Source organism: Copadichromis virginalis, linkage group LG17 (genome assembly GCF_057382275.1).
Source record: "Copadichromis virginalis isolate Kocher_CV1m ecotype Utaka linkage group LG17, C_Virginalis_male_GT1.1, whole genome shotgun sequence".
Classification (NCBI taxonomy): domain Eukaryota; kingdom Metazoa; phylum Chordata; class Actinopteri; order Cichliformes; family Cichlidae; genus Copadichromis; species Copadichromis virginalis.
This window is the reverse complement of record NC_140634.1, coordinates 29,844,559-29,856,669: the sequence shown is the minus strand read 5'-3', so window position 1 is coordinate 29,856,669 and position 12,111 is coordinate 29,844,559. Positions and strand designations below refer to the sequence as shown.

The 12,111-nt window shown below is 41.0% G+C and overlaps 1 protein-coding gene across 1 annotated transcript in view; it reads right to left on the bottom strand.

Moving 5' to 3' along the window:
- Positions 1-12,111, bottom strand: part of plxna4 (plexin A4) — a 243,291-nt gene that overhangs the window by 98,226 nt on the left and 132,954 nt on the right. The window contains exon 4 of the mRNA XM_085437437.1: positions 11,869-11,997. Within this exon, the coding sequence (XP_085293563.1) occupies positions 11,869-11,997 (129 nt within the window). The remainder of the gene's footprint in view (positions 1-11,868; positions 11,998-12,111) is intronic.

The following is a 12,111-nucleotide window of genomic DNA, read 5'->3' as shown; positions in this document are numbered from 1 at the left end:
GGGATTTCAGCTCCAAAAAGCCTTATCGTAAGAGTATATGAAAGCACGATTTCTCTTTGCCGGTGCATGTGCGTATTTATGTCATCTACGTGGCCGTGACACGCCATCAAGTGGTTTGTCACCTTGTGATCTGCCATAGAAACTAAGCACCCAGACAGAACTGTAGCAAAAGATGCCACTGTATCTTTACAATTTAACACTTCATCAGTGGCAGATATGCTGATACACACATCGCCCACAACTATACACCTACACAAAAAAAACCTCACATGGAATTAAACTTCGATTATAATGGAATGAACCTCCTGATGCCTATCAACGCCTCAGATGCCTGCATCTGGGGAGATGGTTTTATTGAACAGATAAAACATACACACAAACAAAGGCAAACACACACCACCATTCAGAGCATGGCAAAAATGATGGGTGCCGATGTGGCTCCTCTGTTCCAGAGCACACATCCTGATATCATTCATTCTCCCTCTGTTTCTATCTGTCTGTCTCTGTCACTCAGATGCTCTGAGGTGTGTAAGATCATACATTCATCATCTCTCCAGAGCTTCGCTCCTCTATCGGACACACACACACACACTTTAGCGAGCAATACTTTTGTCTCCTCTTTTATCAAAAAATTGAGGGATTTGGCGGCTAAACGACCCAATGCACCCCTTTGTCCCTCTCATCTCGATATCACATTCATTTCATGCTATCTTCTTCGTGGGCTTTGCCAGTGAGACGACCATTACGGCTCGCAGTCTCTCCACTATGACCGTGCTATCATATCAGCAGGGATAAATACAAAGGATGGGGTGCATGGCATTTATAATTCCCTCCGTGTTTCAGGTGAGTAAATGACAGCCATTACACCCTGCACTCTCCCTCCTTTCACAATAGGGAGAGATGGAGGCTGCTGAACATAATCGTGCTTTTTAAAAAAGGCAGAGATCACAGAAGTACTTGATACCCTAATGTGTGGGGAGGAAGATGAAGACGCACTTGATCATTTACTGTGGCGGCACAATGGCATCAAATTATATATACAGTTTATATGTGTAAGATGGGTATCAAGGGAATTGGGGTGTCAGGGTGGGGGCCTTTGCATCTTCAAATTTTTACTTTAAAACCTTAATCATTCCACTAAGGAAAGACTGTCTTTGTTTTTCTTTGCTCCCTCTTTTACTCTGACTCCCCTTCTTCTTACACAATGCCAGGGGCATCCAAGTCAACTTGCAATGGGGAAAGTGATCATTTATTAAATCGGCAGAGACTTTTATTATCAACTAATTCTTCAGCCTAATCTCTATTCCTCTCTTTATCCCACTCTTTTCCTGCCCACTCCACTTGTAATTAAACAGGGATTCCACCTGCAGCTAAACTAAACCACTCCAAATGAACAGAGAGAGGGAAATTAAAGTGATAGCCCAATCCTGCTTCACAGCCTGTAGGGCACACTGAACTTCTCTTATCTTTTCTCTTCTTCCTCCCGGCTAGCTTCGTCTTTTTCTCCTTCCCTGGTGTGAGTTTGTTCATTAGTTCAGCACAGTGTTGGCAATCCTTTTGGCTGGGAAGTGAAATTAACAAGAAATAATGTGCTAAATGTAAGTAATGTGGTGCTTTTTGGTTATTTTCAAACCAACACAATGCAGTGCATTTGAGAACGATGTATTGCTTCTTACAGCAGAAGAAAGCAAAGCAGTGCCAGTGTGCATGCCACCATCTGTATTGTTTTAAAGTTTACAACTCAAGCTTTTTCAACTCCCCTCAAATACACCCACACCCACCCAGGGTAAAGCTACTGATCATTTATTCCAAGTGGTCAAGCAGCATTTTGTTTCTTGTTTACTTCGCCTTATAAATCCTGAATGTTCTTCTCTTCTAACGCAGAATGTGAGTTGATGCTTCATTTGCTTCAGTGTGACTTCCTTTTTTTGTCTTTCTGTATCGCACCTCCAGCTGGATGAAGGTGCGTTAAAGTCAAATGAAGTTAAAGTCAAATGAAGCGAGGGACACGTCAACGATCCACTGCCTCATCACAGCCGACGTCCCACTCAATCCATCAGCCACCAAACAATGGTATTATATCACAAACTCAGCTAACAGAGCGGGCCAGTGGCTGCAGGTTCAATATTGGTTTCATTTGACGTTCCAGAGGTTAAATGACAAAGCCATCTATTGCACTGTCAGGATTGTCAGCTTAAGACAAATGACTCTGTTACAATCAATCATTTTTATTTATCCTATCACTCCAAAGACAGTGAGCCCTCCGTTCAAAGAGAGGAAAAAAGCAGGTGAACAAGCTTGAAACAGTTTAGTTTATGCTTACTTAAATTTGGAACCAAGGTTTAAGGGCAAAAAGCAAAATCATATCAGCCACCTCATCCGAGGAAGGTCCCGGGTTCGTATCAAGGCTAGGGCCTTTCTCCTTGTGTCTACTTGGGTTCTCTCCAGGTATTCTGCTTCCTCCCACAGGCCAAAAATATGCATGTTAAGTTAATTAGCAATTCTAAATTTACAGTGAGCATGAATGCTTGTCTGTCTCTCTATTAGCCATGCACCAGATTGGCAAACTGTCCAGGGTGTACCCTGCCTCTCGCCTTATGACAGCTTCAACACCCCCACAAGCTAGGGTTGCCAACTCCCTGAAAAATAAATAAGGGACACCTCGTGGCCAGGGCCGGGCAACCTAGTTGTCTTCACCCTTCCCAGTGTGGTAGCTCTTTTTTGTGTGTGTGAAATTATTTTTTAACCATTTGACTTGAATTTGATTTAAGCAGATGCATATTCTTTGTGATATGACCATATGGGAAACAAATGATCATTTAGCCATTTATTTTTAGCTCAAAATGACAACATTAACACAGTAAAACAGGTCTCTTTCTTAAACAGAAGCCTGTCATGCTTAACTTTTGAGAATAAAAGTAAATCTTTCTTTAAAAGAACTCTGTCCTGCTTAACTTAAAATTATATAAATTAATAGAAAGCAATAGAACGAAAAATATTCTTGTAACTGTGCACATTTAGTGCATTTAGTACAATTGGCTTCAGTTGAGGTATTATTTCAGCTTTTCTAATGCTAATCAGCTGCTCCTGTTTGTAAACCCACTTGTTCCCATGATTACGCATCATAACTCATCATCATTATTCATCTATGTATTACTTTTATGTATTAGTCATCTATTTGTTGTAATCATCCATCCTTGCAGTTGTTTATTACACAAAATAAATTATATTATCACACTTCTGGCCACATAGCGCTGATATTCACTGCACATGCCCATATTAACCTTAACCAGAGGGTTTAAAAAAAACAAACCAGTGTTTACATACCATATCTGCTTCTGCCGTGGCCTGGTGGACAAGAAATTGGTTAAGGGTTCCCTGAGCTTTCACGCCCCTCATGTTCTTCATGTGCCCACCATTAGAAGCATGCCTATGGAAAAAGTGCGCCGGCACACAGTGCAGTGCGCTTTATAGGTGTTATGGTGACCTTTTCCAGCCAGGTGTTTCCCTTTTCCCATTCCTCCCTGTGCTTTTGCAGCCTTTTTTTCTTTCTCTGAGCGAACAAACATTGCTGCTCTAATGCTGGGCTTCTGGCCCATTTTGAGACGATTTTTGAGTCGTGCGACCGATTTGGTGATCGGCCCAATTTTGGCCTTCATCGTGCATCGTGTAGTATACGTGGGGTAACGAGAAGCGATTAACACCGCGAGCAGCTCCCGATCATCAATCGCTCGTGAGCCGCTCACACTGCTCACGCGCAAACACGTAAACGTCGGTGAAAAAGACGGAGCAGCACGGCTGTGCAGCGTGTGATCTGGACACAAGCGATGGAGGCACAACTTGTAGAACTTCGGAAAGCTCATCCGAGCCTTTTCGATGTGGCATCACAAAATTATCACGACCACAACAACCGTGAAAATAGTTGGATCTACACTGCTGCTCATTCACAGCTGCCTGATCAATGTTTTTCATTAGCAATTTAGCAAAGTTGATGGTGGTGGTTTGTGTGTCTGTGTGAGTGAAAGACAGAGCGACAGATTTTCTGTTATAACCTTCATGTTATGGAGGCACAGTGTGAGCACTCGGGTCGCATCAGAGCATCGGGTGGTATAGTGTGAGACCTGCATCGTGACCTACCAACGTCTAACCCCTGCGAGTCAATCGTGCAGTTTGAGCAGGAGCTGAATAACGCGACTGAAAAAAATCACACAGTGTCTGCCCAGCTTTAGGTGTACTGTCGTCCGAGACCGCAGTGTCGGCGTTTGTTTCCCTGTTGGCCATGCTTCTTGTTGTGGTCATCTGTTGTCTTCCGGTATTTTCTCCGCAAGCGACCTTTCCTCGACCAATGAGATGAGCGGTAATCTGACTTGTCATAAGTGTGCTGTCAGCTCATTGGTCACAAAGCAGAAGAGGGGCTGGGAGTTATGCTTTCAAACAAAGCGTTAATTCCATTAACATTTATAGACTACTTTTGATTCTCACTGTATTACGGGACAAAGTGCGTCCCTTATTAGCTCAACACGGGACGTGTACTTTTGTTTCTAAATACGGGACGATTCCGTTTTTTAAGGGACGGTTGGCAACCCTACCACGAGCCCAAATTGGATAAGGCGAAAAAAGATGGATGCTAATGTTGTCCTATTACTGTACATAGTTACTGCAAGAACCAAGACATGTTGGTCAGTAATCACAAAAAAAGTACTTGCACAGAGTCTAAATCTGCACAGAATGCGTCATTGGGCCCTTGGATAAAATAAGGCCTGTATCATGAAGAAGGAGTGCACTGTTTGGACTATTTCCAGTAGCCAAGACGCTCAGAGATGATGGTGACTCACTTGAATGACAATTTTTAAAAAAAAATCGAATTTCTGTCTTCTTTTATTTAGTGATGTCCTTGCAGAAATTAGTTGAACAAGACTGTGAAAACAGACTGAGAAACATACTGCAACAGGGAAAAAGTTAACAAGTGAGACAACGGGAGAAAGAAGAACGGGGTAACATTAAAAATGGGACTTTGTATCAGGGAAGAGTTCGCTTCAACCTTGTCTGCCCCACTTTATTGACATTTTTCAGAAGCTTGTCAGGCAGCAGTAATCGCGACATATCAGCTCTCTTCACTTGCCTTGTTAGACCACAATGTGCCTGTAGCTAAACTGGGACACAACATAATATGCACATCTAAACACCCTCGTAACTTCCATCTGCACACTAGAGAGGTGAGAGAAGCCAAATTCCAAGAGATGTGGTAGAAAGTTTCCTGCTGACAAAAATTAAAGGACGCTTGTACTAAACGTCTTGGATGAGATGCAAAGGCGCAATACTTCTACAAATTGGCTTGTCGGATTTCCCTTGGGGGGGATGGGGGTAAAAAAAAAAATCCATTTGACTTTGAACGATCTCACCCACTATGGTACACATTTTCAATAATTCACACTTACAGATCTACATTTGCTACGGTGAACATAAATAATTTAGCACAATGAGCGTGGAAGTCACAGTACTTTCCAGCAACGGTTTATATGCTGAATGAGAAGCTTTAGTATAGGTGGGGAAAAGAAATACCCAAGCACGAGGGCAATTTAGGAACATGGCAGAAAACAATCTAACCACTGGCTCACAGCTCAGTGGCTGGCAGGATAAGTTAATGCATTTGCTGTGTTTGCTGTAGGGTAATGGTATAGCTATGGGAACACTAAAAGATGAATTGAAAGAAAAAGACACAGCAAACAACCTCTGGAACAGCTCTCGAATGCCCTCAAACACATGTCAAGGCTTGGCACAGTCAGCTGCTGACTAATGTGCTTTGCCATTAAAATCATATTAATAGAAATTACATTCTCCTGATTGGATCCAAGTTGTTTTTACTCCAACTGACATAAAACCCTACTTAGAGCAGTGGTTCTCAGCATTTTTTCTGGCATGAACCACTTCAAAAGCTAAAAAAAGATTCCCGCACCACACGCCACAATTTTTCAGTCATTAAAAAAAGATCCGACTTAGCTTCAGCTTTGCCTTCTTTATTTTCCTATTCAAAACACATTCGTTTGATTTAATTTAATTTTTCCCGAGTCAAACAAAGATCACAGTTTCAGGGCCACAGACTTAGCCGTAGTGTTTGTGGACATGTACCATATTCTTGTTATAATTAAAAGTTATGATTCTGTGCATTTCACCAAAGCCATTAATGGAAAGCTTGCAAGATTAATGCAACGAGATCCCTCTCTTTGATTGGATGACCTTTATTTATTAAATATGGAAAAGAAAGAATGTATGCGTTAAAATAAGCTTTTTATATCAGAACTAGTCACAATTCATCACTTCAGAGGGGCAACGAATATATTTATAGCTTTTACTAAAAATGTTGCTGTGTGGTGTGCACTTCAACTCCCTTTCACTAATGGTGAAATGATCCCGGAGATCCAGTGACACCTCCTCATTCATTCTACCCAGGTGTAGTTGACAGATGAACCAGTGTTAACAGAATAGCAACATAATAACGGACTACGCTACCAGCTCATATTAACAGTGGGATTGACCTGCCCTTGTCACTCAAACTGCAACCTTAGCATCCATAATGACACCCAGTTCTATAATCTAACTGTCCCCTTTATACCAGAACACCTATTTAGCCCACTAATAGGATGACTTGTGCATGCGCGTGTGCACATGTGTGCGTATGTGTGAGTGAAAAGAAGATCCAATTAAAGGACAGCCAATCACTGAATTAATGAGGGGAAGGCAGGGATGACAGATTACTTTACTAGTATGGAATTGGGGGGGGGGGAATGGGGGCGGTGGGAGATTGGGGGATGGTGCTTGGTTTAAATGACAATGGGGAGTCAGATACAGTTAGAAATGGGATACAGATGGAACGGAAGGGGGGACAAGAGAAAACACAAAAGACTGAGCCCTCGTGTACTTTCATTTGAGAAAATATCAGGGGCAACAAGAGGCAAATTCTGTAACCCTGAAATAAAACAAGACTAACAAACATCACACAGTCACAAGATGGAGCAAAGAGGCAGGAAAAGGCAGCAAAATGAATAAATAAAACACGCAAGGACACGAAAGAAATACAATGTCGACATCATTTTGAGAACACACAATACAGCGTGAGAATGTGTGTTTGTCTAAGTGTTTGGCCAGCTTCCTTCTCTAATGAGTGTATAATTTGACACAGACAAGCAGGGTATAGTGTGACTCTCAGCACGATAGTCAAACCCTGAAGGCTGATTTATACTTCTCTGCCAAGATGTTCCAGTAGTTCTGCCCCATTGTAACTTATTTATAATTGATTACAGTTAATTGCCAACTGATTTAGGCAAGACAAAAAGACTATAAATACAGCGTGACACACTTAAAAAGTAATCATTACTTTAAATGCACTTTTAAATTAAACTGTAATTCTGCACAGAGACTTTATAGCTACTGTTAATTTTCTGCTGTCATCCTTGGCTGGGTTTTTCTTTTTCTTTGCAATGAGAGTGACAATATTCACCTTTACACTGAAGATGGCTCTGCTAGTTAAATAGCAGATACCAATACACACGTTCTGTCAAGGATAAAGAAAAAAAACACTGGGCTGCAGAATCATTATAAGGCCCAACTATTCATGTTTGCTTTCTTTCATTCCCGGTGTGATTTCAGAGTGATGATTGCTGGGGGAACAAAGAGTGGATCTCTCTAGCATTAATAGACAGACGAAGCTTCCAGAGCCTTTTCCCATCTTTGTATAAGTTGTCTTCATTGTAAATTGTGTGAAAGAGAAATATAAGATGTGCTAGATAATCCTCTCCACTTCCAACAACCCAAATGAGAGAAAGGTTTAAACATTGGGGTTTGATCCTGCCAGTTCTGGAGACTCAATCCCAAAACAGAGCAACCAATTATTGCAGCATGTCATGCCCAAATACCATACTAACACACTTTGTATTTTGTGTGCCAAATGTAGTACAATAAGAATCATTCTTATTAACTTCTTCTTTACTTTTGACAAAAGAAGTGAGCTTTAAATTAATTTTTAATGCTCTTTCTCTGCGTCTTCTCCTCCAGTATAAGTATTTGACCTTCACTGTTCGGTGCCGAGTTCACACAGCAGCCAGAATCCAGAGGTATCCCCCCTCTTGGTCGGGCATCGCCAATAAGAAGGGGAGTAATTCAAGGCTATGCACAGTATGGGTCCAGCTACATCGACCAGCTTTGTTCTGGCCTCCTGTTGTGGGCACCCTTGGTCTTCTCCTTCTATCCCTTTTTGTATTTCTCCTTCTTTTCAAATATCATACTCTCCGTCTTTGAGTATCTGTGTCCCAGGCCCCAGAAACAGCAGGTGGCCTGTTGCTATTGACCAACTCGAGCTGTTTTAATAGCGTTTGACACTCCTGGGAATTGGCAAATGTGTATGTGTACGCTGGATGTTATTTTAAACTGCCCCAGTGATCCAGCAAATAGCGTGGTAGCCAGCACTGCGGTGTGCTAGGGTGACCACAACATGCCCTTTGAACTTGGCACTAACTGTTAAGGCTGACAGCCAAGAAATTTAAGGCAATCTGCGAATAAAAATCAGGCGCCAATTCTTTTACGTTGAAGCAGCAGATCTGCATTAAGGCCAAAAGCAAAGTAATGTCATGTATGTTAATGGCAAATCTTATGCGGGTAATTTATTTGTTGATTAAATGTGTGATAAATAAAAACAAACATGTATTATGTCAGATTATATCTTTGTTTGAGTTTGTAGACGACTTATGAAAAGCTGTTTTGGCCTGAAGCAATGGCGTGACAGGAAACAGTTCAACTAGACATTGCAGGAAAATCTTCAAGAACTAACTTGCTGAGAAAAAAAAAGACATGCTGTGCAAAACTATAATTTCAAAATACTGTTGCGACATGTTCTCGACATTTCACATGCAAGAATTTAGGTTCATCTCCTTCACTAATTGAAGGCACTTGGAAACAGCTCTGATTCACAGAAAAATCAGGACAGTGATGGCAAAGTTGCATATTTTAGCTGTCTAATCGACATTGAGAATTACAAATAGCTAGTTTATACTGCTTACTTAGGACACACTGAGGTATTACATTGAAATAGAACATCAATAATGGACTTAAAATAGCGCTAACCTATGAAGGTGTTGCTCAAACATAAAGCAAATAAATGAAACAAAGTTACTCTTAGTTGTATGTCTCATCCTTTTCTATAAACACTTCAGGACTAAAGAAGAATGTGTGTTTGTGCACTGGATTTATCTGTGTATTTATCTGCATATTCCATGTGGGGTGTTCATTAACTGCTTTCTCTATTTGTATGTATGGTAATTCCCAAATGTTCCTTCCAAACAGTTAGTGTAGGTTAGCGCCGCAACTGGGCTAATAGACTAATTATTACCAAGGCCTTATGCAGACACACACACGCAAACACAGACATAAAGCACACACGCACAACGACTACAGGACAAAAAATACTCCACTCCATGCTTCTTTTTTTCAATATAAGCTAATTGGCATGCAAATTAAAAAAATACTAAATTTGTAACACGATGTTGTGCAATAAAAGCGAGACATAAAGAAATCTAACGAGGGTTAGTGAGGGTAAAAAAAATGGAAGTCAAATATTTTTAATAATTCATTTGTTAATCTGTACTATTTTTTATAAAGCCAATTACATGGACTACAATCTAAGAGAAAGGGAAATAAAACACAAATTCTCACACTGCTGGTTAACAGATTTGCACAAAAGAGTAGTAATTGGATGCCGTGACAAATAACATCCTAAATGTCCTTATTTTGCTCACTTGTGTTCCTTTGCTTTCCCGCTCGCTCTACAGATGGGCTGACGAGGAGAGGCAATGAGAGCACCATCTGAAAGGGCACCTTCAACTCACTGATATTTTAAAAGGTTATCACGATAATCTGGCCACTTAAAATGTGCACACATTTACACACGCATTCACACACACACACACACATACACACAAACAAATTGCAATGCACTACATTAGTAAATAGTGACACTTCCACGGTGCCAGAGAGGTCTATAATCCTCTGGAAGCTACAAACAATGTGCAGGGGTAACAACTGATGCCAACAAAACAGCAGTGGCCTTCTGTGATTGTGGGTGGCAGGAGATAAAGCGGCGAGAGAGCGAGCGTGAGAGAGGGAATGATATGCACATTATCCGTACTTCAGAGCTCCTGCAAAATTATTTCTAACAGTCGCATTAATAATGAACAGCAAACAGAGACAGCGATTCACTGGTGGCTTGATTTGGCCTTTATGATTTAATTGCTAACAGTGCCTCGTGGAAAGTGTTGCAGCGGTTAAATGTAACTAAATAAATGCTGCAATTAGATGCAGTTCTGAGGTGCTGATGCGCTACATCGGCAAAAGCACTGAGTCACCTGCAGATTGCCCTTACAGGAGCTGCTTGGCCATGGAAACCCATGATGTGAAGCTCCCAGCTCATAACTTTTGTGGTGATGTTAACACCAGATGAGGTGTGGAACTCTGCGCCTCAGCACTCTGTAATCCTGCTCCCATAACGTTATGTCGTCTGTCAATTCGAATTGCTGTGGGTCCAAAAATATATCCACTTTCCAAAAAACTGACTTGTTACAATTGTGGGATCCTATTACAGGAGCACAAATTCTCCCCAAATGACCCATTCTTCATGATTTTAAAGGCAGAATGCATTGCTGGGTGCGTGATTTTATTCACCTGTGGCAATGGGACTAAAATTAAAGCTGAGTTCAAAGACTAAGAGGTGTGGCCCATTACCTTTATTGTTGGTGCATTGTTAGGCCAAAGTTAAAAAAAAAAAGTATGATCTTGTTGAGATATATAAGGAGCTTTTTACTATTCTATATAATATTTCTCTTCTGCATTGTCCCGTTTCTTTCCTCTCACCCCAACAGTTGGGGTGAGAGCCCTGAGCCTGGTTCTCCCAGAAGTTCCTTCGTTTTAAAAGGGAGTTTTTCCATCCCACATCCCAAGTGTTTGCTCATTGTGGCTCAACTGATTGTTGGCAATTTTAATGTATTATTGTAGGGTCTTTACCTTCAAATATGAATCATTGTGCAATGAGGTGACTGGTGTTCTTGATTTAGCACTATATAATTAAAATGGAATTTGAAATGAATCTACAGTATCTGTAAGTATCCATCAGTATGTCAACAGATTTTTCAGTTATTTTAATGCTGTATTGATAATTAAGCTACTATTGGTAGCTTCAGTTAAGCAAAATGTGTGCTTATTTCTTTGACTGTAAATGAATTTGTCGTTTTATGATTGTGACCTTGCTTTGGTCATCATGCTTTTGTACATGTAAATTACGATACAAGTCCATGCCTGTGTTTTGTGGTGAATATAAAGAGAACGTGAACATCTAACATAGTCAGCCAGTCAGGGAGGTGTCCATTTACGTGACTTTTCGTGGTGCTATTTTGGCAAGGTTTTGCCTCTGATAGGTGTTCGCCGACTCTGTGTCTGTGTCCATTACATAGAGTGCTGCTATTTCACTCCACATTCCATGTCATCAAAGGTACCAAGAGAGATGTGTGAATCTGCCTGCTCAGACATACACACACCAGCACACACTAAAGTGGACTAAGACCACTCTTCTCTCTTGCCATAATTCAACACATTTATTCACTCCAGCTCTACCCTCACAGCCTGTTTCTATAAAAAGACATGGTCACAACATCCAATGGTCCATCTAATCCTCTTCCCTCCTCTAGTCAGGCTGTAATGAAATCCTCTATTGCCATACCAAAGGTTATTCTACCCTGTGACATAAGAAAATGATAAATGCCAGTGGTTATGATACTGAGTCAGCAGGGAGGAGTTTTGATGTATGTGTTTGTTTGTGTGTCTGACCTGGGTCTCAGACATGACATAGAGGTAGTGATGGTCAGAAGAGAAGGCCATGTCTCTGAGGATGGGTCCATTCTCCACAGCCTGCACAGTCTCATACTGAAGGGCACGGGAGGAGCCATCTACACGAATCTAAAAACGAGAAGAGAAGCACATTAAAAGATTAACATACTGCATTTATTATACATTTTCAATCACTCTTTCACAACCATTGCGCTCATGGGTACTGCAATCATGACATTAAAA